General features: G+C 67.5%; 1 protein-coding gene and 1 long non-coding RNA gene across 9 annotated transcripts; one reads left to right on the top strand and one right to left on the bottom strand.

Annotated features, from left to right (window-relative positions):
* Nucleotides 1–1901: 1901 nt before the first annotated feature.
* LOC132505949 (uridine-cytidine kinase-like 1) lies at nucleotides 1902–21151 on the bottom strand. Of its 8 annotated transcripts, XM_060124271.1 has the most exons (27): nucleotides 20997–21151; nucleotides 20665–20891; nucleotides 20481–20552; nucleotides 20241–20387; nucleotides 19955–20079; nucleotides 19792–19884; nucleotides 19528–19626; nucleotides 19275–19445; nucleotides 18868–19062; nucleotides 18622–18723; nucleotides 18250–18312; nucleotides 17669–17767; nucleotides 17156–17397; nucleotides 7757–7956; nucleotides 7394–7500; nucleotides 7020–7190; nucleotides 6768–6839; nucleotides 5844–6033; nucleotides 5701–5762; nucleotides 3954–3973; nucleotides 3168–3266; nucleotides 2994–3087; nucleotides 2845–2907; nucleotides 2640–2762; nucleotides 2431–2538; nucleotides 2199–2355; nucleotides 1902–2114 (listed from the first exon to the last, which is right to left on the bottom strand). In XM_060124271.1, exons 1-27 carry the CDS (start codon nucleotides 21062–21064, stop codon nucleotides 2035–2037), a joined length of 3249 nt encoding a protein of 1082 aa, XP_059980254.1. In that variant the 5' UTR covers nucleotides 21065–21151; the 3' UTR covers nucleotides 1902–2034. The 8 variants fall into 8 exon arrangements, with proteins under 8 accessions (XP_059980254.1, XP_059980253.1, XP_059980256.1 ...); XM_060124270.1 differs by lacking the exon at nucleotides 3954–3973 and adding an exon at nucleotides 5060–5076 and having other exon boundaries at nucleotides 20241–20552; XM_060124273.1 differs by lacking the exons at nucleotides 17156–17397; nucleotides 17669–17767; nucleotides 18250–18312; ... (8 more) ...; nucleotides 20665–20891; nucleotides 20997–21151 and adding an exon at nucleotides 13584–13786.
* Nucleotides 9301–13993, top strand: LOC132505950 (uncharacterized). Its single transcript, XR_009535642.1, has 2 exons — nucleotides 9301–10726; nucleotides 12075–13993. It is a non-coding gene; the product is annotated as an uncharacterized LOC132505950 (long non-coding RNA).
* Nucleotides 21152–25365: the final 4214 nt, after the last annotated feature.

The raw sequence follows: 25365 nt of genomic DNA, 5'->3' as shown, positions 1-25365 counted from the left end.
GCTGATGGGTCCTCAGCAGGCACGTTGCTCCTCTGGGCTCCTCACCCTGTGTCCCAGGAACTTCTGGACAAGTGAGGGAGGGGCTCCGGGCCTGCCTCCCGCCCCGTCCTGGCCCGGGCTCTGAGGCTGCAGGCTGCAGCTCCACCCTCAGCTTCTTCCTGCTACCCGCCGACCCCTCGGCCTCCGTTGGGCCCACAGGAGCCCAGGTGCCCGGAAGGCAACACCAGGGGCTGCTAATCGGTCCCAGCTGCCACACAGCCTGAGAGGTTTTCCCTGGGGGTGGGCTCCTCCGGCCCTGAAGGGCACCACCCAAGGTTTCTTCCCAAACGCGAAGCCCCCGACGTTTCCAGCGGCTGTGCTGAGCCCTGTCCCCAGGACAGCCTTGGACCTTGGATCCTGGTCCTGTTTCTGGGACCAGGAGGGGCTGGAGGGATTGCCCCTTCCTCCCATTGGCACCCCGAAGACCCTCTGTCAGGGCTGTTTGGAAGGACCACCCCTTGGGGTCCTGGCAGGAAGTGGCCCAAGAACTCCCCTACCTCGTCTGTCTCTGATGAGGAACCACAGCCTGAGCAGGCAGGGCTCGGCCCTAGGCCACCACCGACCCTCGAGAAGCGGAAGGAAGCTGTCCCACCCCCTGAGGCTGGCGGCCGAGTGAGGTGGGGGCCCTGAGCTGCATCACGCACGTGTGTGTGTCTGGGGCCATGTGGCCATCTGCACATGCATGAGCACATGTGGGTCTGATATCTTCTGTGGGAGCTGCTCGTCCTCTAGCTGGACTCGGGGCCCCTCCCAGGACGACCTAGCTCTTGCCCAGCTCATCAACAACGGTTTGCCCCATTGCTCATCTGGGAAGAGCTGGCCAGACAGAAGGGTGTCAGCTGCATCACAGCACCTGAGCAGGGCCAGGCCTGCTGCAGCCTCCAGGCTCCCGGCACAGAGCGCAGGATGAATGAACGAACCAACCAACCAACCAACGAATGGGGCCCTGGAGATACGGGCGAGGGTCCACTCACCAGGTTGGGGAGGAGAGGCCCCTCCTGCTGACCTTGGGGCTGTGTCGCTCCTCTACCCTGGCGCCTGGCCACCTGTGGACCAGCTCCCGCCTTTATCTGCTGCCCTTGGCCTGGTCCCCACCCAGGGACTTCCTGTCCCCGCCCCATGACGAGCTTTCCCATGACATGGCCTTTGTGAGGTGAGTGGAAACCGAGGAGACCAGGAGGGCAAGAAAGGGCAAGAGCCAGGCCAGGAGGCGGAGGACGGTGGGGGATGCTTCTGGCAGCTCACCCGCAGCAGCTGCGAATCAACCGGCATCAGGCTGTGGGGCCAGGCAGGCAGCACCCTCGCCGGTGCCCTTGCCCGGGAGCGGCGAAGGCAGGGCGGGATGTGGTTTCTGACCCTGAGCGGTGTGGCCGGCTCAGTGAGGCACCGGCCACATCCCCTGCAAGCGGGGTTCCTGCGAGGCCAGGGCCTGTTCCTCACTCCCTCCTCCAGCCCCGCCCACACCCATTTCCGCCCCGCCCCCGCCGCGGACAAACACGTGCTGCGGGAGGGAAGTGGCTGTGGAGGCTGTCGACATCTTGTAAGACCCAGAGCTCCAGGCCCAGGCCAGGTGGCCACCAAGGGGCCAGTCTAGCAGGGCCAGGAGCTGCAGGCCCAGCTCTGTCCTCTCCTAAATCTGCACTGACCCTGGACGGTGAGAAAAGCCAAGTACAAGACCAGAAGCCCCTGTCCTGCGGGGAAGGTGGGGGCCCAACCAGGACCCAGCGGAGGCCAGGCTCCTCAGTCCCTCTCTCTCCACAGTGGCCTCGCCGCTTGGGGACTGGGGCAGCCCTGGGGGCCACTCCCCAAGCCCAGGGCCCAGGCAGGACACCATTCCCGCACCCCAGCTAACCAGTCACAGCTTAATTTTCAAGTTTTATTTTACAAAATGTTTAGACAAGGTACACCGACAACACATTTTTTAATTAAAATAAGTTAACATCTCTACCCTGTAAGCCCCGGGGAAGCAGGAGGGGTTGGGGGCGGGGAGGGCGGCTACCCCACGGAGCCCCCTTCCTCCTCATCGCTGCCATCGGGGACGGCGTCAGTCCCGAAGTAGCGGTCGCCGAAGTTCCCTGGGGGAGGAAGCAGGTCCTTGTGGTGGGGGCTCAGGCCCACCTGCCCCCCCAGCTGTCACTGACAGGGCCGGGCAGCCTCACCTATGCCGGGGATGATGCGGAAGAGGTCGTTGACGCGCTTGTCCACCGCCGTGGTGATGATTCTCACGCGCGGGAAAGCATAGGCCACCGAGTGGACGCCCATCTCCGCCATGAGCAGCGACAGCAGGAAGATCTTGTCCTCGGGCACGTCGTGGTCCTGCGCGGCGAGGGCGTGAGCTGGGCCCAGCGCCCGCCCCCGCCCGCCGCCCGCCGCCCCCTCCCAACCACTCACCAGCAGCACCCGCACCGCCATCATGGCCGCCGCGCCAGTGGACACTGTGCAGTCCATCAGGATCACGTGGTCGTCACTGATGTCCTTGGGGAGCCGCAGGTAATGGAGCTGCAGGCAGCCACAGGGTCAGGGCGGCCCAAACCGAAGGCTCCACCTGGGCTCCCCGTGCCCCGCCCCCCCACCGGACCCCCCTCCCCCAGGCCCCCCACCTCGGGCTCCCCGGTGAGCTGGTTGGTCTGGATGAGGATGGTGCCGATGCGCACGTCCTTGCACACGGCCCGCAGCGCAGGCTCCATGGTCTCGCCGGCCCGCAGGATGGACACGCCTGTGATCTGGGGGGACGAGGCTGAGCTAGCCAGACCCCCGCCTTCCGGCCGCCCCAGTCCCTTGTCGCCCAGGTCGGGCCCCTGGTACCTGCTTCCCCGCGTAGCACTTGCCCGAGTAGTCCTGGCCCTGCGGGGTCTGCACGACGCAGTCCTGCGCGGGGCGGGGGCGGGGCGTGAGCGCGAGGAGCCTCCCCTCCCCCTCCCCCCCCCGGCCCCCTCCCTCCCCCCGCCCCGCACCTGGAAGGGCAGGAAGGAGAGCGCGTGCTCGATGAGCAGCCGCATCAGCCTCTTAGAGTAGAAGATGAACTCGTCGCGGCTGGTCTCCCGGTCCCTGCCAACGGCGGGCCCGGCTGGGTTAGCGAAGGTCGGCCCCGCCCGCCCGCCAGGCCGGGGGAGTGGGACGGGCCTCACCTGATGATGGTGTGCATGCCCCGCACCTGCGGCGTGCTCTTGAGGACGCTCAGCGTCCGGGGCAGGGGGTGGCACTGGTGCGCTGAGGCCAGCGCGGCCCTGGGGACACAAAGCGACTGGGGACTCAAGAAGGGGCATCTTCCCGCAGAGCCCCATCCTCCCGCCGCAGACTATAGGGGGCAGTCGTGGTGGGCACGGTGGGTGTGCAGGGTGGAGGCCACCCTCCCAGTGGTTGATTTGGAGGGAGGGCCCCATCCCGACATGCCCTCCGCCGTAACAGCCAGGCAGTGGTTAAGAGACACGGTGGAAGGCAGAGCAGCTGACCGTTAGGCAGGAAGCAGGGGCTGCGGTGCGGGCCTCCCTTCCCGCTCCAGGTCCCCTCCCCGTTCAGGACCTGGCAGTGGGAGGGCGAGACCTCACACGTGCAGATGAATCTTAGCCCCCAAGCTGGGCATCTGGACCCCAACCTCAGGACACCTCTCCCTGGGTAAACAGCTGAACTTTGGGGCCAAGCCCCGCCTAAGGCTTCCCCCCAGGTGATGTGCGACCCCCTCAGGAGAGGCGGGCAGAGCTGGCTTCGCACAGCCCCTGCTGCCCCAGCCTGGAGCGGGGTGGGGTGGGGAGGAGGAGGCGGAGTGGGGGGGCGGGGAGGAGCGGGAGGGGAGGGGAGGAGCGGGAGGGGAGGGGAGGGAGAGGAGGGCAGGGCGGGAGGGGAGGGGCGGAGCCTGCAGAGCGCCGGGCACACCGCGCGCAGGCAGCACCACGGCCAGAGCACTCTGTCCTCACAGATCCCAGCGCAGCTTCCTCTGCCCACCACGTGAAGAGGCGAAGAGTAGGTCAGGGAGGGAACAGGGCAGGAGACCCCAGGGTTTACAAAGAAGAGGAAAAGAAGAGAGAGAAAAGACCACTTAGCGGGGAGCACGGTGGTCTCCGTGGCCACCGGCTGGCCTGGGGAAGGGAAGAGCAGGAGGCGGGGTTGGCGGCAGGGAGACCCTGCAGCCCGCGCCCCCGGGCCCGCGAGCACCCGAGAGTCCACTGCATTCGGCCCTGCGGGTCCCTCCCTCCCACCCACCACAGCCACGCTTCCTGGAAACTTTTATTTCTCTGAAACAAGGCTTCCAGAGGACATGACGTGGGCAGACCCGCAGGTGCCCCGGGCCGGGTGAGAGGCAAGCGGAGACTCATGCGTGGGCAGGCAGCTGGAGGCCGGCGCCCGGGCCTGGAGGCATTTCCAATGCAGCTCGAGCTGGAGGCTCGGTCTGGTGCTTCCCAGCTCCGCCGACCACTGCGTGGGGACAGGCGCCCCATCCCCCTCGTGGGCAGGAAGGACGCGCAGCCCAGGACTCCTGGGGGCTCCTCCTGGCTCTCTGTGCCTCGGCTCCAGGGCCGGGGTGGGCCGGGGTGCCGGGATGCGGGGGGTGGGGTGCCTCAGCACCGCTTGGGGGAGTAAAGACCCGCCCCTCAGCTCAAGCAGAGAAGCTGCAGACCCAGGCCCTCTGGCTGCTGGAGGACAGGCCTGTGGCCACTGCCCTGGGGCACAGCGGCGCTGGCTCAGGACAGCTGTGCCCTCGGGTCCAACCCCACACAACCAGCCCCAAGTCGGGCAGGAGCCTCCAGAGAGGTCTGGCCAGCCTCGAGTCAGGGTGCTATGTGAACTTGGGCAAACACCTTAACCTCTCTGGGCCTTAATTCCCTTGACTACTGGCAAGGGCAGGTAGAAGCGGTGTGGCGGCCATCACACCACTCCTTCTGTGCCGGGGGTGGGTCCACCACAGGGGGTGGGCATGGTGGGAGGGGACCTCGCTGCCTGCCTGGTTGACAACCCAGACTCCGAGCTCCCTGTGGATGTTGGAAATGCCTCCGTCTGTGCAGACGGGTGTGGGAAGACTTACCTGACACTGAGCTCACGCTGCCGCAGCGACACAGGGAGACACAAGGGAATGGGGTGGGGCATCAGTGATAGCAGCACTGCTCACCTCAAAGCCACCGGACGGCACGGCCTGTCGCCACCGTGTGCCTCGGCCAGCCAGGCCACCCCCACCCAGGAACGGACACACCGCAGCCCCGTAGCGGGAGAGTCCCGGGGGGCTGCCTGCCATGGGAGGGGGCCCGCTCCCTGTGGCCTCTGGCGTGGGCACCTCTGGGCTGGGCTGTCAGAGCCAGGACCCTTGGGGCTCTGTTCCGCAGGCCCCGAGCACCCCATCGTGAAGCCTGACCGAGGGGTGGGCGGCGCCCTGGGCCGGCCCGGGGTGTGTGACCTCCTAGGACGCTCAGGACGTGGGACTCAGCACCAAAACCCAACGGTGGCCCAAAAGGGTTTGGAGGGACAGGAGCGCACCCTTCCGTGCGAGGCCCAGCTCAGGCTGGGGGCGCTGGAGGTACTCCGTGCCCCAAGGTCCCTCAGGGAGCCCAGCTGCCTCTGGCCGGCACAAGACGGGGCAGTAAACGTGGGGGCCGCCCAGGCAGGTGGCCGTGGGCGGTGGCAGTGGGGAGCAGGGCTGGCGGGGCCGCGGGAGCCTGGGCACCGGCTCACCTCTTCTAGCTGGCTGTGCACGTGCTGCACGATCAGATCGATGGCCACTGTGTTCCCACTCCCTGGGTCGGGACAGGAGGGAGGGTGAGGTCCGGCCTTGCCCGCCCCCCGCCCTCCCCCCACCAGGTGGGCCGCAGGCTCACCCCGGGGCACCACAATGTCCGCCACGCGCATGGTGGGCTGGATGTACTGATCGAAGGCGGGCTTCACAAACTTGTTGTACTGCTTGATGACACCCTCGATGTCGCGGCCCCGCTCGCTAATGTCACGGCGCAGCCGCCGCACGAGGCGGATGTCAGAGTCCGTGTCCACGAAGATTTTCATGTCCAGGAGCTGGACGGGGAGAGTGAGTTGCTGAAGAGGGCCTGACACGAGAGGCTCCAAGGCCCTGTCGCCAGCAGGACCAGAGTGAGCGCCAGGGGACGGGCTCCGGCAGGGACGCCTGGTCTGCGTGTGGGCCCGGAGCAGAGCAGGCCTGCGCGGCACCGCTCGGGTCTGGATGGGGCGGGGGCGGGGGGAGCGTGTGGTGTGGCTGCGTGGGGGGGGGGGGCGGGTGTGCACTGCACGTGGAGTGTTGAGCGTGGGCGTGCGTGACGAGCAGTGGGGTTCCTGGGCCCTGAGCACACTCACACTCGGGACCAGCGAAGGAGCAAGGCCAAGGGCGTAGCCGGCTGTGCCCCCCGGGCCCCAGCAGGGCGGGGAAGGTGGCTCCCAAGGCCTGGCCCGGAGTGGGTCACACCTGGGGCAGCTGCCCAGAGCCTCCCGGGGGAGAGGACGTCCTCACGAGCAGCGCAGATGCAGGAGGCTGGCTCCCTCCCAGGCAGGAATACACACATGCACACCCACAGGTGAACCCACACCCACCAACATCGCTCTGACCTCGGCAGCCATGTGGACCCCAGAGAACAGCAGCTGAAGCCCTGACTCGGGGGGTGACATTCAGGAGCCAAGGCCGCTCCTCACCCAACCCTGGGGCTACGGCACGGGACAGGGATGCAGGCCAGTGTAAGGGGAGGCCCACGGGAGGAGCAGGGAGCCAGGCCATCCGTCCTGGAACCCGTCCTCACCTCCAGCAGTGTCTTGTCAGCAAAGGCCATGATGCCCTCGAAAATGATGACGTTTGCACCGTAGAGCGTCTTCTGCAAAGGAACCGTGTGTGTTGAGGCGGCCCCGAGGCCCCTGCGCCAGCCCCGTGCAGCTGGGCCCAAGGGCATATATACCCAGTCCTCCTTCTGGCTGTGGGCGGTGGCTGGGCCCAAGGGCGTATCTACCCAGTCCTACTTCCGGCTGTGGGTGGGGGCTGAGCCCAAGGGCCTTACCCAGTCCTTCTTCCGGCTGTGGGTGGTGAAGTCGTAGATGGGCACCTTGACGCTCTTGCCTTGCTTCAGCTTCTTGAGGGTGGAGATGATGAGGTCGAAATCAAAGGCATCGGGGTGGTCGAAGTTAAAGTTGTTGTGGGCGGCCTGCTCCTGCTGCTGCCTGGTGAGCACCTGCAAGGGGAGGAGCATCTGCGGGGGGGAGGAACACCTGCGGGGGGAGGAGCACCTGCGGGGGGAGGAGCACCTGCGGGGGGAGGAGCACCTGCGGGGGGAGGAGCAGCAGCGGAAGGAGAAGCAGCCCCGGGCTCAGGCCCCAGGCCAGGGCAGGAGCCGTGGACCTCGTGGAGGCAGCTGCTCACGCAGGACACCCTTACCTTGTAGAAGGAATCCATGGACAGCAAGACCACCCAGGGCACGTCCAGGGCCTCGATGATCATTCTGGCCACAGTGGTCTTCCCAGAAGCACTGCCGCCCCCCAGGCCTGTGCAGAGGGTCAGAGAGACCCTGAGCGGAGCGGCCCAGGTCAGCCTCACAGATGGGTCCCAGCGGTGCCCGCCACCCAACGCTGCCTCCACCCCGGGCTGACCGGGACCGAGGGGCCCGAGCAGCGCGGATCACGGAAGCACCGGCTGGGGCACGGCGGTGGGTTCTGCCCGACCCGCCCGCTCGGGGGTCTGGGCGGGCGGCGGCCTCGGCCCCCCCCCCCCCCCCCCCCCGCGCACCGCAGCCGCGCTCACCGATGGCGAAGGCCTCCTTGGACTGGGTGCCGTGCTCGTTGTACCAGGGCGGCCGCCCTGCCGTGTAGATGGTGCGCTTGCTCGTGCGCAGCAGGGGCGGCTCGGACTTGCACTGGCTGGTGGTGCGCTTCCGGGGCGAGCGCCCGGCGCCCACAGGTGGGAGAAGCCTGTCCAAGGACTCCGCGTTGCTGCTGCCGCCGCTGCTGTGGGGGGCGGGGCACGCTTGCCTTGGCCCAGGGCCACCACCCCCCCTGCCACCCCACGCTGGGCCTGGCGTGACTGGTCCACATGGTGCCTTCACGCAGGCACGTGGGCACGGCCAAGGTGAGCGGGCTCGTGGCGGGACACAGCACACCTGGCTGCAGCCCGTCCGCTGGGCCCGGGGCCTCGGACTGCCACCGTCCACAAATCCAGAGGGACGGCAGGTGGCTAAGGAGGACACAAGGGAGCGCTGTCCGGGCCCAGCTCTTCCTCCCACGTGGACCGGGCCTCAGCAGGGCCACGAGGGCCCCCTTCCCCCCAGGAGATGAGAGGTGGGCACGCCAAGGCCAGTCAAGACCCTGTGGAGGACTGTGTCCTCTCCCCAGACACACTCTGGGCGGCCCTCTAGTTTTGTGCCACCCTGCAGGACACGCAGGGAGAGGGGCTCCAGAGACAGAGGCCGCTGACAAAAGGGATGGGCCGGCGGTGGTGTGGACGGACGGGGAGGGAGACCCGGGGCGCCCTGCTGAAGGGCGGAGGCCCCCAGAGGCTGTGCACAAGGCGGGAACCTGCCTGGGAGACGCAGACGCCATCTGTGCCTGCTCTCGCCGTGCCACGCCACTCGAGCGGGGCTGTGCTGACTTCTCTGTGGGTTTATACCCCCAAAAGGCATGGAAGTGATGACTGGCCCAAGGCCTCAGGGCCTCGAGGCCTCAAAGCCTTCAGGGACAGCTGGGGACGCTCGGCTCGGCTGAGGGCCCTACGAGAGGCTGCGTCTGCCCGATGCCGGCTCAGTCTATGCTGAGAGGCTGGGACGCAGACTCAGTGTGAAGGTGGCCCCGGGGGCAGGACCAGCTTAGGAAAAAGGTACTTCCACCACCGCCTGAGAGAGACTGCCCACAGCGTCAGCTGGCAGACCCGCCCCAGAGACTCCGAAGGCAAGCTGATCGTCTAGGCAGGAAGAAAGTACCGGGAACCTGGGGGTGCACCGGACAACCCCGGCAGGATGTGTGTCCACCCGCGGCTGGAGCCCCAGGCATGGACACTGCTCGGGACGCGGTGGGAACCTGAGGAGGAGCCACACACGGAAGGCATCCTCGAGGCAAAGCTCCCCGCGCCGTAAAAGCTAGCGTGAGCCTGTGAGACGCGTGCACAGAGACGGCCACCTGTCCTTGAAGCTCGCTGTCACCGCTACAGCCTCTGCTGTCATGGCCAGGGCGCAGGGTGCTGTGCAACTGGCCTGCTCAGGGTGGCCCGAGCGTCCCCTGCCAGGAACACTGGCGTCTCCAGCTGTGCGGTGCTCCCAGCACCCCCAGCGTTGCCAAGAGCCAGGAGGACAGCGCCTGTGTGCACACGTGTGTGGGGCGGGGGGAGGAGTGGAAGGAATTAGCTCAGGCCTAACACGTGACGAGCCACACCAGCAGCTCTCGAGGGCACAGAGGGCCGTGTCAGCACAAGTTACGCAGCAGGAAAGCCGGCCATCGGACGTGACAGGAGGCGTGCAGCACCGTCCGGGGGACACAGCACCGCGCCGCCTTGGTCCTCCGTCACTGGGACGGCGTGGGGAGCGAGCCCCGGGAATCACTGGCTGCCTGTGTTGCCTCTGGAAGTAGCAATTACTCGTCCGTGGAGCCAACACCACAGTGGGACACCCAGATGACGGGGCAGTGACAGCTGCCTCACTCAGCCGAGCAGGAGACAGACGGAGCACAAGCAGTGGTGTCTTCAAGGCCCAGCCGGAGAGCAGCGCTGGCCGTTCCCCTGGACGCGCTCATCCCCCGACAGCGAGCGCGGGGCCCCCAGGGCTCACACACAGCTGCCCTCCCCGCAAGCGACCCACAGACCCCGGAGATGACCGACAGCCTATAGCTGGGGAGGGCAGCTTCGCACAGCTCCAGAGGAAAACGTCCAGTCTGTGCCTCCTACCCGGGGAGGAAAAGCCAACACAGAAAACCTGGCTTGCAAAGGAGCAGGGCCTCAGTGCCCCAGCAAACCCGCCCTTGTGCCCAGCACGCTCACGGACAGCCAGACGGCCTCGCGGGGCCGATGTGGGATGGGAGGCCTGGGCTGGCACTGCTGCTGTCCCCCTGCTTTTCACCCCAGGCTGGTGCCCTGGCCTCTCCGGCAGGAGCCCTCACCCCTCTCTGTGACTGACCCTTGGCCTACCGAGGTGACGACGGCCACTACCACGGACGACTTCCGAGGCCTGTGGCGCGGACAGCCTGGGACAGACACCTCCTCAGGGAAGATCCCAAGGTTAGCCAGGGATGACCTTGCCAGAAAGCCGCCCGGCCGAGGGCTTGCAATAGGCCTGACGGCGTCAGGCCAGTTCTGCAACCTAGTCCAGTTCCACTGCCTCTTCCAGAAGCCCGGCTCTCTCTCAAAGCCGGGGACAACGCTCACTGTGCCCTCAGAGCAAGGCTCACCCCGTCTCCACAATGGGGCACACCGTGGCACGGGAGAGCCTTCACCTCCCCGCTCACGGATGGACAGGGTGCTGCCAACCACAAGGACAAAAGGCAGTCCACCAAAGGGCTATGAGCCACACGGACACGCGTCGGCTGGTAACTGAGAGCCCCAAGCAAAGCCGGCAGCCGGTCCCCACGAGCACCTGGCCCGTCTCCGCCCTGACGTGCACTAGACACGGCACACGGGGCTGGGGGTGGCCGAGACGCAGCGAAGATGGGCAGCCTCACCGGAAGACAGCAGGCCAGCCACTCACCTGCCTTCTGCTCCAAGGGCCCAGCACCCCGAGACCCTGATGCCAGCGTAAGCCTGGGGGCTGCTCATGGCCAGGACACAGGGGAAACCGGGGCACCAGGGTGATCCCAGGTGCGTGCAGGGCACCGCCGCACTGCCTCTTAGAGCCCTGGCAGCCCCCCAGGACAGCTCAGGAGCCCCCTGAACTGCTCCTCATGGGTGGGCAGCACAGCAGGTGAGAGGCTGAAGTGGGGTCCAGGCCCTGGCGGGCAGAGGCCGTCCCCTGGGAGGCGGGGGGCCAACAGGTGAGAGGCCCCAGGAGCCCGTGCAGAAGCAACGGCACTCAGCGCCGGCCGCCTAAGAGGATCACCCGGCTGGGGCTTGTGCGCTGGCCTGGTATTAATAGCACCGAGCTGCCGAGAGCAGCCCGGCGGACCTCAGGCCAGCGTCGGTGCGAACCGCCCTCCTGCGGCCAGGCTGGCACGCTGCCCACGCGGGGCCGGCTGAGGACCACCGCGCCCCCCTCGTCCAGAACGGCCTGGAGAAAGCTGCAGACCTCTGGGCTGCCGGGGACGGCAGGGCCCACGCCCGCACCCCACCAGCGGGACAGGGAATCGGAGGGGTCAGCGAGCAGCGGAGCTGAGCTGAGCACCCCTGCCCCCAGGTGCCTCCGAGAGGCATAAACAACCTGAAACTCTACCCTGCTGAGGCCTCCTCCGAGAATAACTGCCCGCCCCCCCACCCTCCACGAAGGCTCCAGCACGTCCCCCCAGGCCACCGTGCTCAGCGCTCAGCTGGGGACACAGCCACGCCCCAGTCTGGCAGCAGGAGGCAGAGCAGGCCCTCGGGTGGGCGGCCGCAGTATTCACTGCCGTCCCAGGTCCCTGGCCCCCTCCCTGTGATTAATCCAGCCCTCACACCAGCTTTTCTAGGCTTCCGACAGCATCAAAGTGGAGACGGCTGGCGGGGGCTCAGGGGAGAAAGAGTTTCACTTGGGGTCCGCACACTGAAGGGGGCCCCTCCGGGGCGCTGCCTCAGGGTAACAGGCCTGCCCCGCGGTAGCTGCTCCCTCCTGCTGCGGCCCTGCCCACCGCACTAAGGCGCTCTCAGGCTCGGGGCTGAGAAGCCCTGATGCCCTGTCCTGCTTTAGGAAAGTTTCCCGGGGGAGTGAGTCAAATGAAGCCAGAAGCAGGAGGGAGGAGCTGGCCTGCTGGGGCCTGGCCTGGGGAGGCGGGGCCGCCCCAGACTGGCTCAGGGACAGGGAAATCAGGGCAGCTTTCTCAGAGCAGAGAGAGAACTGGGGGACTGGGGGGGCTGCAGCCCTAAAGGTGTGCAACAGGCTCCAGGAACTTGTACTGTCCCCACCCCACCCATTGGAAATCCCCCTGTGGGACCCCCTCCTTCCCCGCTGCTCTAGGCGAGTCCAGCAGGCTTCCTTCCAGTCGCCCAGCGGCAGCCCCCAGACCCGTGCCCACCCGGACCTCACCAAGGGACAGCCCGAGGGGGGTACCCTGTCACCACTGCGAGGTGCTCACTTGTCCACCAGCACGTCCAGTGCAAAGGTAGGCCGAGGTCCCCGTCCTCACCGGACTGACCTTCTGGAGGGACAGACACACAAGAAGCCACGGCAAGGTAGACCGACCAGACCACATCGTGCAGCCATGGTGATGCGGAAGGCGAAGCCGGAGCCGTGGTCGGGCGGGGAGAGCCTCGGTTTGGAGGCATCTGCACAGACACCCGGACACTGACCAGGGCCAGCTCTGGCCCCCTCGGGCCGCGCAGGGACTGCTGGGGAGGCAGGGAGAGGGAGGGGACATGCTTGAGGAACATCGCAGAGAAGGCAGGGTGTAACGGGAGCGATTCCCCCGTGACGTCCAGAGGCAGTTCCAGGGCCACCCCATGGGCCCTGGCTCCCCTCCTGTCCCCTGAGGACCACGCTCCGAGGAGAGGAAGACCACTGCCGCCCCAGCCCCGTGAGGGGCACCCATGCCCACTACGCGGTCTGTGCACGGGGCAGAGCCAGACGGCTGCTGCCACCGTTCTGTGTCTGCAGGGAGTGTTCTTCTCAAGAGCTTATCAGGTCTCAGGCTACATCAGATTCTCTAGAACTAACAAGTGTCACAGACTCAGGTCCTCCCTCTTCCCCCCTATCACCCTGAGCCAGGCTCGGAGTCACTGCTCCCCAGGAGGGGGTGAGCCTAGAGGAACACAAGATGCTCCTCCAGGCTCAGGGAGCCTCTTGCTGCCGGCATCTCACCCCTGCGATCCCTCTCCCCGCCCGCCCAGCGGCTCTGCTGGCAGCACCCAGACAGTCCCAAGCAGTCCAGGCCGCGGCACTTCCCAGGAACAGGCACCTGGCTGGAAAAGTTTCCTTTGGCCCCAGCGTGGGGCCAACGCTGGCCCTGGCTCAGGGACTGTTCAGATCCAGAAGTGAGGAGCCAGCCCTCGCCCGAGGGCCGCTTGGCCGTCACCCCCTGGGGCCTAGCCCGAGGCCGACAGCGGAAGCCGCCCCCCCCCCAACCAGGTGACAGCGGCCGCCACCACTTCCCCTCCTGCAAAGCCCCCAGAGCCGCCAGGGTCCCCTCCCCCGGCGCCTGGCCGGCAGTCGGCAGGCACTGAGCACCGCGCCGCCCAGCATCACGACCTCTGGCCCTCGAGTGGGGCAGGCCGAGTCCGTGCGGCTCCCGGAACGCACTGACCACCTGGGAGCATCCGGCGGGCGCACAGTCCAGCCCGGGTGCTCGCTGGCCCGGCACCCCGTCTGCTCGAGACAGACCGAGGACCCACGCGGGCCCTGCCTACGGGCCCCTTCCCGCGGCCGTCCGCGAGGGCCTGCCACCGCCAGGCCCCGGGGACCCTCCGCTGGTCCAGGCTTGGCTCCCGGAGCCGCCCCCACCACGAGACGCGAGGGGCGCGCCGCGCCTACCGGTCCTCGCTCTTCCCCACCAGCCGGTCTGGCTCGTCTCCAGCCGCTGGGGGCGGCGGCACCGGGCGGGGGGCTTCAGCTGAGGCCGGGAGCGCAGCCATGAGCTCGGGGGCCTCTCCGCGGGCTGGGCGGGGCTCGGGGGCCGGCCGCGCAGGCTGTCGGAAGCTGTGGTTCGGGGCCCGGCACCAGGCGCCCGCCAGCGCGCCCCCCGGACTACAATTCCCATCAGGCTGCGCGCGCCCCGCGGACTACAAGTCCCACCAGGACGCGCGCGCCCCGCAAACCAGAAGCCCCACGAGGCCGCGCGGCGCGGCGCGAGTACGGGGAAGGCCCCCACCCGCGCTTTACCACAAACTCAGCTGCACGAAACCCCTGGAAAAAAATCAATAAACATTTATTTGATACAGTCATTTTTTAATACATACAGTTGATGGCCCGCCCCCGTGCCACTTGGGGCCGGGGGGCGGGGACGAGGACCGGGGACAGATGGTCACAAGGCGGGCGGGGCCCGAGCTCACCGTCAAAACATCTTGCAAATAAACACTTTGTAGATAGAATATATACGTATATATATGGTTACAAGTTGATAGCCGGAACCTCTCTTTCGAAATGCACTTATTACGGAGAACTGGCATTAAAAACACCCAAACCGAGAAACCCCAAGTACAGGATGTGTGGCTGCCAGGCGGGAGGTGCTGGCTGCCCCCGAAACCCCAGGCCTCCAGGACAGCCGCCTGGGGCCCACCCAGGGGGACACACACAGGGGAGGACAGCCCTCCCCTCTACGGGTCAGGGTGCACCCACTCTTTCCCTTCCAAACCAGAGGGACAGGAGGGGCCTACGACTGGGAGGGCCACCAGTCACACCAGGGGACACTCATCTGCCCTCACACGAGCAGAAAAGTGCATCCTACTTTCGTGCGACGTGCCGGTCCCTCGAGTCGACCCTTTCCTGTTCTCGGGGCAAGGGGGGGTGGGCTGGGCCAGAGGTAGATCTTCAGAAAGGGACCTGACACTGTGCCCTGGGTTTGGGGTCTCAGGCAGGGTCCACACCCACCGCATGGAGGGGGGTGTCTGCCGCTCAGTCCCTCTCATTGAAGGTGTCAGTCAAGGCTACCTGGCTGCACTCCCACCAGAGTGGGAAGTGGGCAGACCTTGCTGAGGCACCCAGGGCTCTGCCACCGTAGGAGGAGGGCTCTGAGGACCGGCTTGCCGCTGCCACCCACCAGCCAGAGCATGGAAGCCGGGAGGGAAGAGGGGAGAGAGAGGGGTCCAACCCAGCGCCACTCTTGGCAGCAGTCCCCACGCCCACCTTAAAGACAAAGAAGGGGGTTAAAGTGCTAAACATCAAGTTACCCAGGACCCCACCTCTTCCCACATATCTGGTGGGGTTCCCACGCCAGGGACCACACGTGGACTTTTGGGGGTGACAATGAAACGCATCCCCCAGCCAAAACCAGCCCCCGCTCCCCAAGGGCCAAGTACCTGAGAGGCCGGGGCAGGCAGCTATCCCCAGCAGAGGTGTTGAGGTCCAACCTCCTCCAACCATTGGTGACAAGGACAAAGTGCGCGTGGGGCTCCCATCAGTGCCTGCTCCCCACCCTCCCCCCGGAGGCTGCCCCTGCAGTGGCTGCCCCACCCACCTCCACCTCCACCAGCTGTACCCCAGTGACACCCAGGAACACAGGAAAGAAAGCCCCCCTGCCCCGAAGTCATGCCGCTTGCCTCAGCCTTTGACGCTGGATTACCTGCACCTGCCCAGGCCTCTACCCCCTGATCAGATCAGGTGCGTGTGAGTGGGGGGGAGCCCATGTCTCCACACACACACCCCCCCCAGCACATCAGGCCAGGACTGCCCAGGGTCCGAGCACTCTGGCTGAAGGAAGAAGCCGGAGACGGGCAGCATGGCGCCTCGGCCCCAAAGCCCTCCTGGAAACTGTCTCCCTAGTGCGGGGTGAGGAGAGCTGAGCCCAGATTGGAGCCCCTCCTCTCCAAGGACTGGAGGAGGACAGGAGCTGGGGGGCAGAGGGGTGCCCAGTCAGCACCGCCTCCCTGAGCAGGAGAGGGACCCCAGCCCAGCCCCCAGATCCACCGTCGGCACCAGGAAACCCTTAGCACCAAAATGTCAGATTGTTGTGAGTTTTCATATAAAAAACAGAATTAAAAAAAAGGTTTGTTACTTGTCACAGCAACAAGACTGGCATCCACTACACCCAGGAGACACACGCACACGGGCAAACATCAAGATTCACATCGTCCGGGGTCGGCAAGGCCGAGCCCTCAGCCCTCCCCCACCCCCCAGTGGAAAAGAGCCTCCACCCGAACCCAGCAGCTCCGAGCATCCTCCCTGTCCCAGCGACGCCATGGTTGGAAGGTGGGGCCCAGGCAGGAGGTCAGAAACCACGTGGCTGCATCCTCAGGGAGCCCTGGACTCCACCTGACCCAACCTACAGACCTCGCTGCCCTCAGGGCACCAAAGGGAGCCGAGACAGAGCCCTGGAGCTGCCACCAACCTACTATGACCTTGGCCAAGCTCCCCCCGGGGCCTTCGGCTCTCACATCAAAAGGCCACACAACCAGAAACGAAGGAGCAGCTAAAAAAGGGGGAAGGAGGCTCCCACGGGAGCTTGGCCACGGGCCAACCCAGGCCAGCAAGAGAGGATGCTTCCCACAGTGGTCACTACTCGAGCCAGGCCCCAGGTCCCCGCCCCTCATGCCCGTGGGCCCCAGGTGACCCCGGAACCCAGACTGGCCCATCCCTAAACCCATCAGGCTACCCGACTCAGGCCAGCGGCATTAGCAAAGCTGGAGGCTGAGGCCAGAGCTCACTTCACGTGGCCCCTGCCCCACAGCCCTGCAGTGGCAGAAGCAGAGCCTCTGCCTGGCCCCGAGTGGGGAGCACGACTGGGGACGGTGGAGCAGGGCTGCCTCTGCCACCACGATGGACACGGGCCAGTGGGGCAGGGCCCGAGCGCAGCAGGGGCTGCACCGCAGGGGAAGGTGGGCCTGGAGAGGTAGAGAGCAGAAGTGCAGGAACCAAAAGACGGCGGGGTGGGGGTGGGGTGGGGTGCGGTGGGGCGGGCAGGTCAGCACGGCAGCTGTCAGACTTGGGGTCTGTCCCGGGAGGTAGCTGGGGGGTGCTGGGGTTCCAGTGTCGGGTCACGAGGTGAGGCTGCTCAGGTACCCTCATCAGCCCAGAACCACGGGCCACCAGGGACCCCCGATGGGGCGCGGAGCTCACACGCCGAGGACCAGAGGCCACCTGCCTGCTCCGTGCCGCCCCAGCACCGAAGCCCAGGCTGGAGCCCGTCCTCTTGCCGGCCCACGAAGGTCCCTCCAGACTATTGCACTTCTGCAGCTGCCCTGGCCCTCCCGGGAGCCCCTGCCCAAGGTGCCCTGCGGCAGCCCGCGTGGGGCAGGGCCACCCTCGGGGAGGGGAGAGGGCTGGCCGCCCCCGCTGGACAGATGAACAGGCAGGGGTGGGGGGTGGAGGCCTGGAGGGCAGGAGGCTCTGGAGCCCTACCCTGGACAGAGGGGGCCGGGCCCCACCCACCTGCCAGGCTGCAAACTCACTTCTCGGGCGCCTTGCCGGCTCCCACCTTCCGGCCAGCAGAGCCCCGGGCCCCCTTGTCTCTGCCTCCTGGGGGCCAGTCGTCCCGGTGGGGAGGCGTCCCAGGGGCTGGATCCTCAGGGGGTCGCTCCTTGGGCTTGCGGCCCCGCTTCTTCCCGCCAGCCGGACTCTTCTCCTTTCTGGGCACCAGGGAGTCTGGGCCCTTGTGTCTGGGAGGCGGGTCTGCCGAAGTGCGGAACCAGTTCTGGGGGAGAGAAGCAGCGATGGAAACCCTGGGGCCCAGGACCCTCGAGGGCGAGGCGGCAGGGGACCCGGGGCCTGGGGACACCCAAGCTTCTCTAGGGAAGCCGGAGGCTGCTCTGAAGAGAAACCAGCAGATTCCTCAACGTCGCCCACTCGCGCAAGTGAAGAGCCGTCACCCTGTCGCCCCTGCCCTTCCCGGCCCCCTCCGTGGGGCCGGCGCATTCAGCCGCAGGCCCAGCAGGGCTCTCCCACCAGGCCCGTCCCTGACGCACCTCCGCGTGGGCCTTGAGGATGTGGTACTTGACGCCACTCTCGGAGCTGAACTCCTTGGGACACAGCAGACAGCAGTACTTCCCCACCAGGTGGTCCCCCTGGAAGGCACAGGGCAGTCCAGCCCCTGGAAGTGGGCCCCACCACTGGCCCTTGGAGGACCAGAAGTACCCAGATGCAGCCAGGACCACCCCGACCTGTGTGGCTTATCTGAATGGGTGCCTGCCAGGTGTGCTCTGGGGACCCACGAGGCCACTCTGTGGCAGGACCACCAAGGTGCCCCCACTGCAGGGGAGGCGGGAAGCAAGGAGAGGGTGGGAAGAGGCAGGTGCTCCTGGGAAGCCAAGGGCCCGTACCCCAAGCCCAGGTCGGGCTGTCCCAGCACAGACGAGGAACCCCCATAGGCAGAACCACCCGAGACTGAGTGACTGATGGCTGGGGCTGGAGGCGGCGAGCATCCCAGGAGGCGCTGGCCCTGGCCCCACAGGGGCAGGGGCGCACACCCGGTTTGCGCGGACCCCTGGGGGGCAGCTGGGAGCACCAAGCACGCACGCCTGGCCGCCGGGAGGGCCTGGACACTGACCTTGCTGCAGCTGGCCAGATGGGCCTTGAGGCCGGACACGCTGGAGTAGATGGCTTCGCAGCACTGGGGGCAGGAGGCGACCGTGGGGGCGGGCCCTCCGGCAGGTGCCCCCCCACCAGTGTGCACCCCTTGCCCAGCCCGGGGGACCCAGGGCCCATCTGGGGCAAGCGGGGGGACTTGATCCCAGGAGTCACCCCTGCCCAGGGGTGTGGGCAGGCTGGGCCGCTAGGGCTGAGGTCAAGGCCCCTCTGCCTGTGAGGCTCCATCTGAGGACCCTTCAGGGGCCACGTGGAGGGCTCCCCCCAAGGCCACCCCTGGGCCCTCCGTCCTGAGTCCCAGCGTTCCCATGCCTTCCCAGCCTCCCTGGCTCACATCATTGGGGCAGTTGACGTGGCCCTTCTCCTTGACCTCGTTCTTCCACTCCTCCAGCAGCTGGGGGTTCAGCACAGGAAGGCCGGGCCGCGTGTAGTTGAGCTGCAGACGTGGGCGGGTGCCAGGGTAAGCTCGGAGCTTGGGCTGGAGGTGACCCAGACGCTCCCTGCTGAGCTGAGAAAGCCCTCAACCACGCCCTCCCAGGTCACGGGGGCTCAGGCTCAGAGACTGGGAGGCTGGGCTCACCCGCGCAGTCTCGGGCACCAGGTCGTCCTTCATGCGCCGCTTGGTCCAGTCTCGGGCCAGCTCGTCCTCCGCGATCTCCTGCAGGTGGAACACAGCGACCTGGGCCGACGTGCGGCGGATGCGGCCGCTGGGGGTCCGCTCGACACCCAACAGGTCCTCAGCCTCGGGGCCCTTGTCCGCAGGCTCCTCGGGGGGCTGCGGGGGTGGGGAGGGGGAGGCCAGATGAGCCACAGAGAGCACGTATAGCAAGCGCACGGGGGACACGGGAGCCCACCCCAGGCTCACTCCCCCCGACCCACGACGCACGTGGGCCCCTGGGAGGGAAGGCGGAGCACACGTGGCAGGCAGCACATGGGCGCGCCTGCCTGGTGCCCCAGGGACAGGAGGCCGGGCTGTGGGCCGCTCACCGGGGCCGCGTGCTCCGAGCGCACGTGGTAGTCGTGGCCGGCCTTGGAGCGGTAGGTCTTGCCGCAGTGGGTGCAGGGGAAGGAAGGGGTCTCCACCTCGCAGGGCGGCTTCCCGCAGCGTCGCTGGTGGTACTGGTAGCCCATGAGGCTAGAGAAGGCGGCCCCGCAGCCCTGGGGTTCCGGGGGCAGGTGAGTGGCCGGAGAGCGGCGGGCCCCATCCCGCCTGGCGCCCGCACCCGCGTGGCCCACTGACCTCCTGGGGGCAGCGCAGCCGCCCCACCTGCTTCAGCACCTTCCGCAGCCACTCCCGCTCCTCGCGCTCGCCCGCCTCCGAGGCCTCGGCGTCACAGGGCTGCGGGGCAGGCCAGCTTCAGTGCCCCCGCCACCACAGGGCCCCGCCCCTGCCCAGGGGCTGCGGCCGCGGACGTCCCTAGCCAGGCACGGGAGCCACTAAGCCCTGCTAGCGGGAGGCCAGCAGTGAGAGCCGGGCAGGCGCAGGGGCAGACCAGCGGCATACCTTGGCGCTGTGCTCCGCCATGGTGTGGTAGTTGAGGCCCGCCTTGGACTTGAACTGCTTCCGGCAGTGCTCGCACTTCAGCGCATCCTGCAGCTGCAGACGGGCGCGCGTGTGAGAGGCCGGCCCTGGGGCGCCTCCCCCCCCAGGCACGGGGCAGCCTCACCTTCTGACACACTTCCATGTGCTTCTTGAGCCCCACGAGGGTCTTTCGGGTGACCACGTTGCAGGTGGGGCAGACGGCCTCCCCCCGTTCGTGGATGGCCCGTTGCCACTGCTCCTCAGGGCCACCTGTGGAGCAGGGCCAGGGCCTCAGGGGCAGGCAGGAGCTCCCAGATGCCCTGGACGCCAAGCACAGAACCCAGGGTCCATGCTCGGCCCCCTTCCCCACGGCTCGGGACCCGCCCCACCCTCAAGACCCGGCCTGTGCCCCGCCCCCCGGCAGCTCCCACCTGGGGCTGGGTGGGCCCCTGGGGCCGGCACCTCCTTGCTGACAGTGCTGGTGGGGGCTGGCCCCCTCTTCCGCACCTCCTCAGGGACCGGCCCCTCCTGCTTCTTGGCGCGGTGGATGCGGGCTTTGTCCTCCGCCTTGGCCAGGCCTACGCGCGCACGCGGGAGGGGCAGGTGCAGGCTGAGGGCGCGGCCGCCGCGTGTGCTTGGCCCCACAGGTGCCCGGCTGGCCCAGGCCTCACCTTTGAGTCCGAAAGTCCCTGAGATGGAGGGCTGCTCACCCGTAAACTTCTTGGGTGTCTTCTGTTTCCTTCCTGACTCGGGGGAGAGAACACACAGGACAAGGCTCTGGTCAAATAACCGTTGGGAGGCTCGGGCCGGCTGGCCGCCGCCCCCGCCTGCCGCCGCCCCCTGCTCTCGTCTTACTGTGCTTCGTGCGCTCCGCACCCTCCTCAGGCGGGGACACGGGGCCCGCGGCCCTCGGCGCCTCCTTGCCCCCCAAGGCTCTGCTGCCCAGAGAAAGGGGGCTGCTGCTGGGGTCTGTGTTCAGCTGGAAGGCTGAGCTCTGGTCTGTGGTGGACGGGCCGTACTCGCCGTTCTCCGGCCTCGCCTGCTTGGGCGGGAGGGGGCAGGCATCCAGGCCGTCTGCGGCCCTGCAGAGAGCAGGGAGGTAAGGGGCAGGAGGGCCCACTCTGGGCCCTGTTACCCCTGAGCTGCAGCCGGGGACGCCCAACCCCACCCAGCAGGAGTCCCCATACCTTTTCTTACCGCTGCTCCTCCCCGCGGCCCGAGGAGCTCTGTTCTCAGACTTGGTCAGCAGCACCATCTTGCAGGGCGGCGTGTGTCTGCTGATGGCAACGGGCCTGCTGACCGTCGCCGGCTTACTGGCCACAACGGGCCTGCTGACCGTCGCCGGCTTACTGGCCACAACGGGCCTGCTGACCGTCGCCGGCTTACTGGCCACAACGGGCCTGCTGACCGTCGCCGGCTTACTGGCCACAACGGGCCTGCTGACCGTCGCCGGCTTACTGGCCACAACGGGCCTGCTGACCGTCGCCGGCTTCGCAACTGGCATGGCTTTCGTAACTGTCACAAGCTTTGTCACAGACACCGGCTTGTTGATGGTCACTGGTTTGGTGACTGTTACTGGCTTGGCGATTGGCACAGACCTGGTGACCGGTATAGGCCTAGTGACCGGCACAGCCTTGGCGACCGGCACGGGCCGGCTGACCGTCACCGGCTTGCTGATGCCGATGGGCTTGCTGACTGTGACAGGTTTGCTTACTCCAATGGGCTTGCTGACCCCAACGGGCCGACTGACGGAGACCGGCCGGCTCACGGGCCCAGGCTTGGGGGCAGGCAGGGGTCGGTCCATGTGGTTCCAAATGCGATGCTTCTCCAGCTGGGTCTTAGAGGTGAATGCAGCCTCACAGAAGGGGCAGGGAAAGGCCAGCCTTTCTGAGATGGCACCCTGGGTGGAGAGGGCAGGCGTGGACACCCCCAAGCCAACAGCCAGGGCAGGGTGGGCCCCAGGCCTCCCCTTCCCCAGGCCGCAGCCCCTTACCCCTTGGCACCGCTGGTAGTGGTACTTGAGCCCGTAGATGCTGGGGAACTCCAGCCAACACCCAGCGTTTGGACACTTCACCCTCGAGTGCGCCTTGAACTCGTCTTTCCACTGGTTCATCAGGGAGAGCTGGGCGTGGGAAAGGCCAGGCTGTCGACCCTGCAGCCACCCAGGCCTCTGCTGCCCAGCCCCCGACTCAGCACTGTCCCCAGGCCTGTGGGAGCCCCGCACAGGACTCGCTGGGCCCCAGGCCGTCTCTCGAAGCCCTCGCACACGGAGCAGCCAGTGGATCCGGGCTGAGGGCTCGGCACTGGACACGCAGCAGGCGAGCCTGCCAAGGCAGTGGGCTCCCCGGCAGACCCTGTGAGAGTCCCACCCAGCCCTCGGGGAGCTCACAGGAATGTCTCGGAGCGCCTGGTTCTCGGCTTTCGGACGCCCCTTTTTCTTCCCTTCCGTTCTGTCGCTGGCTGGACTTCCCGGGTCAAAGCAGAGTGGGGCCTGGCTGGGCACTGTCGGCCCACCCCGGCCTACCGGCAGCCCTGCAGCACACGACACACGAAGGCTCAGAAGCTGCATTCCCTGCAGCCTTGTCTGCCACACAGGGGGCTGGTCCCGCCTGCAAGGAGCCTCACTTCCCCTGCACTGAGGCACGAGGGGCAGGAGGCCGTGGCCCACCCAGGGTGGACCTCTCCTCCCTCTCAGGAGCTGGACATCCCGGGAGGCCCACGCCCAGCGCTGGCGCCCGTGGCCACCTGGAGTCGACCTTGCCCTCACTCCTCTTACCTAGCTTCGGCGGGTCATGAAGCATGGGAAGTCGGACCTCATTCCGGCCGCCATCCCTCCCAGGCCCACTCTTGCTGGACCCCGGGAGCCGGCGGCCTCCTCCAACACAAAAGGGATCGGTCATCTCTGCAGAGCAAGCGGACAGCCCGTGAGGTCCACCGGGCCCAACTCGGGACTTGAAATGGGCCGCTCTCGACCCTGCCCCAGACAGGCCCACTCTCCGGCCTGAGGAAGGGGAGCCTGCCCGCCTGTGTCTTTGGCCACAAGGGAAAGCAGAGGAAGGGGTGGATGGGCGGGGGCGGGGGGAGTTCCGGTTTAGGGGAGGGGCTGCTCAGCCGAAGTTGACGCAGAAAACCCTATCAGCGTAGAGGAATCTAGCCCTGCCCTGAAGCCTTCACCAGCGCCGGGGGTGCTCCCTGCCTCCAGACGCACAACCCCAGAGAGCGAGAGAATCACGCACCTCTCATGCACCTGGGACCTGGCGCTTAGCTGGGGATGGCTCCAGGAGAGGCGGAGTGCCCCGGGGGAGGAGGCCAGTGCCACCCCTCGGGGGCCAATTATGACACCAGCGTGGCTGCCGGCTCACAGGCTGTGCTGGCCCCGCACCTAGAAGCACCTTCCCCCACAGCCCCACCCAGACCCAAGGCCACGCTCTGGGGCACAGGTGGGTGCCCTCGCATCCTTCTCCCCAGGACACAGTTGGAAGATGGCCAAGGTGGGCACCGACGGCCCCAGCGCACTCCGCAACCGCGCACACACCCTCTCCAGGGGGAGCAGACCAAGGACCCTGCCGCACGGGCTTCAGGTCCCTGTGCCAGCCGAGCCACCCTCCCTGACCCCCTGCCCTGCTTTGTTTCCCGCCGGGTCCCCTCCTACCAGACGGCTGCCCCATGCTGGATCCCTCGGCCACTCTCCACCTGGCTGACCTCCTCACCTCCACCCTCCAGAGACTCTCTGTCCCCAACCTACAGGCCCACCAGCGCCACTCCAGAGACGACAGGCCCCTGGCCACAGACAACATTCTGCCGACTGAGGCTGGGCTTCAGTGGGCCCATTCTGCTGGGGGACCCCAGGCTCTGAGAGCTGGGGCGACTCTGAGTTCAGCCCTTTTGGGTCCTCCCACAGGGACGCTTAAGGCCACAGAAGAAGAGGGGGGCGGAATGTGGGCAGGTTACCCCTCCCCTGATGGTTTCTAACTTTTTTTTAAGGCTGCGCCACACAGCATGTGGGATCTTCATTCCCCGACCAGGGACTGAACCAGTGCCCCCTGCAGTGGAACCGTGGCGTCTTAACCACTGGACCGCCAGGGAAGTCTCCTAACTTCTAACAGACAGAAAAGGAGGGATCTGCTGTGCCTAGGAGGTCCAGAGGCCATCTGGGCAGACTGAGATCAGAGATCGGGACAGTCACTGCCCATGGTCAGGGGGCTGCCTACATCCTGGGCCTGGGGTCAGTACGGGTCCAGAGCGCTCTAAACAAACTTCTCCGGAAGCCCTCACACTGATACATCCAAGGATACATACCAGCGCCCTTCTGACCCCAGCAGAGGCTACTGTGGGTACCTACTGAGCCCCACCTTTCCAGCCTTCCTCCAGCTTGGGTGAAGAATTCGGAGTTGGGAGCCCCCGGGACCAGGGCTGGCCTAGGAGGCAGAGACTCCCCTTCCATTCAAGGCCTGTGACTCGCGCACCAGGAGGAGAAAGGGCTCGCCCCTCCCCAGAGGGGCCAGCAGGGTCGCAGAGGTGGGACCCTCTGGAGGGGGGGGATAGGAGCGCCTCGCGCTGACCGCAGGCGACGCTGGCGGTGGGACCGCGGCCCAGGCCGCTCGGCCCGGGACCCCGGCCTGGGCCCGGGCGCGCGGATGAGGCCGGCCAGGGGACGCACACCTGGGGCCTGGCCTCGCTACCCACCTGTCACCTGCGGCGGGTGCGGGCCCGGCGTGGCCCCGGAAGGGCCGATCCCGGGCGCCTGGGGAGGGGGGGGCCCAAAGGCAGTGAACCAAAATGGCGACTTTTTCTGGAGAAGAAGGAGGCAGGGACGCGACGCCGGCGCGGGGCGCGGGGCGCGGCGCGGGGGTCCGGGCGCGGCGGCGGCGGCGGCGGGCGGGGGTTCCGGGTCCGGCCCCCCGACCTGCGCGCGGGGTCAGGGTCGAGGGCGCGGCCGGCGCGGGGGCCGCCCGGGGTCGCGGCCGGGAGCGCGGCCGGGCGCTTACCTGCGGCGCCCAGCGGGCCGGGGCCGGGCGGAGGCCGGGGCCGGGCCGGGCCGGGGCGCGGGGCGCGGGGTCCGGGCGGCGCAGGCTGCGCGCCGCGCTGCGCACATGCGCGCTCCCGCCCCTCCCACCTTTGACAGTTTTACTGTGGGGGGGAGGGGGCGAACTCTCGCGGTATTCCTGCCGCTATCCGCGACGGGAGAGACGGGTCGGGGGAGGGGGCCCGTGCGGCCATCCGCTTGCCCGGTACCCCGTCCGTCGCCTGCGTGGGCTGGGCCGTCAGGGCGAAGTGGCCAGTTATGCCTCCGTCGGGCGGGAGGTGTTGTTCAGGCATTGGGGTAAACTGAGGCACGATGGGGCGCTGGGTGCTGCCCCAAGCCCAGCGCGCACGGATGGAAGCGACGGGAAGGTGCAGCGAAAGAGGCTGCCCTCCCCTGGGACCTTGAACTCCTGGCCCCGGGGGCCTCGAGCCTGCAAAGCAGGATCCAGCCTCTTTTCCAACCAGCCCTGTGACCACGTCTGCCTGTGGCCACCCTCAGGAAATGGCCTGGCTCCTGGCAGTGCGGGGGCA

The sequence above is a fragment of the Lagenorhynchus albirostris genome, chromosome 15 (genome assembly GCF_949774975.1).
Source record: "Lagenorhynchus albirostris chromosome 15, mLagAlb1.1, whole genome shotgun sequence".
NCBI lineage: Eukaryota > Metazoa > Chordata > Mammalia > Artiodactyla > Delphinidae > Lagenorhynchus > Lagenorhynchus albirostris.
This window is presented reverse-complemented; position numbering and strand designations above follow the sequence as displayed.

What these genes read in the sequence shown, in the direction of transcription:
- LOC132505949 (XM_060124270.1), bottom strand. Translation starts at nt 21,064, where the DNA reads ATGGTGCTGCTGACCAAGTCTGAGAACAGAGCTCCTCGGGCCGCGGGG. An exon ending in TGGCGGAGCACAGCGCCAAG is followed by an intron (nt 19,627 to 19,791) that starts GTATGCCGCTGG and finishes CCTGCCCCGCAG; the next exon opens with CCCTGTGACGCCGAGGCCTC. An exon ending in GGACATTGTGGTGCCCCGGG is followed by an intron (nt 5,763 to 5,843) that starts GTGAGCCTGCGG and finishes GTCCCGACCCAG; the next exon opens with GGAGTGGGAACACAGTGGCC.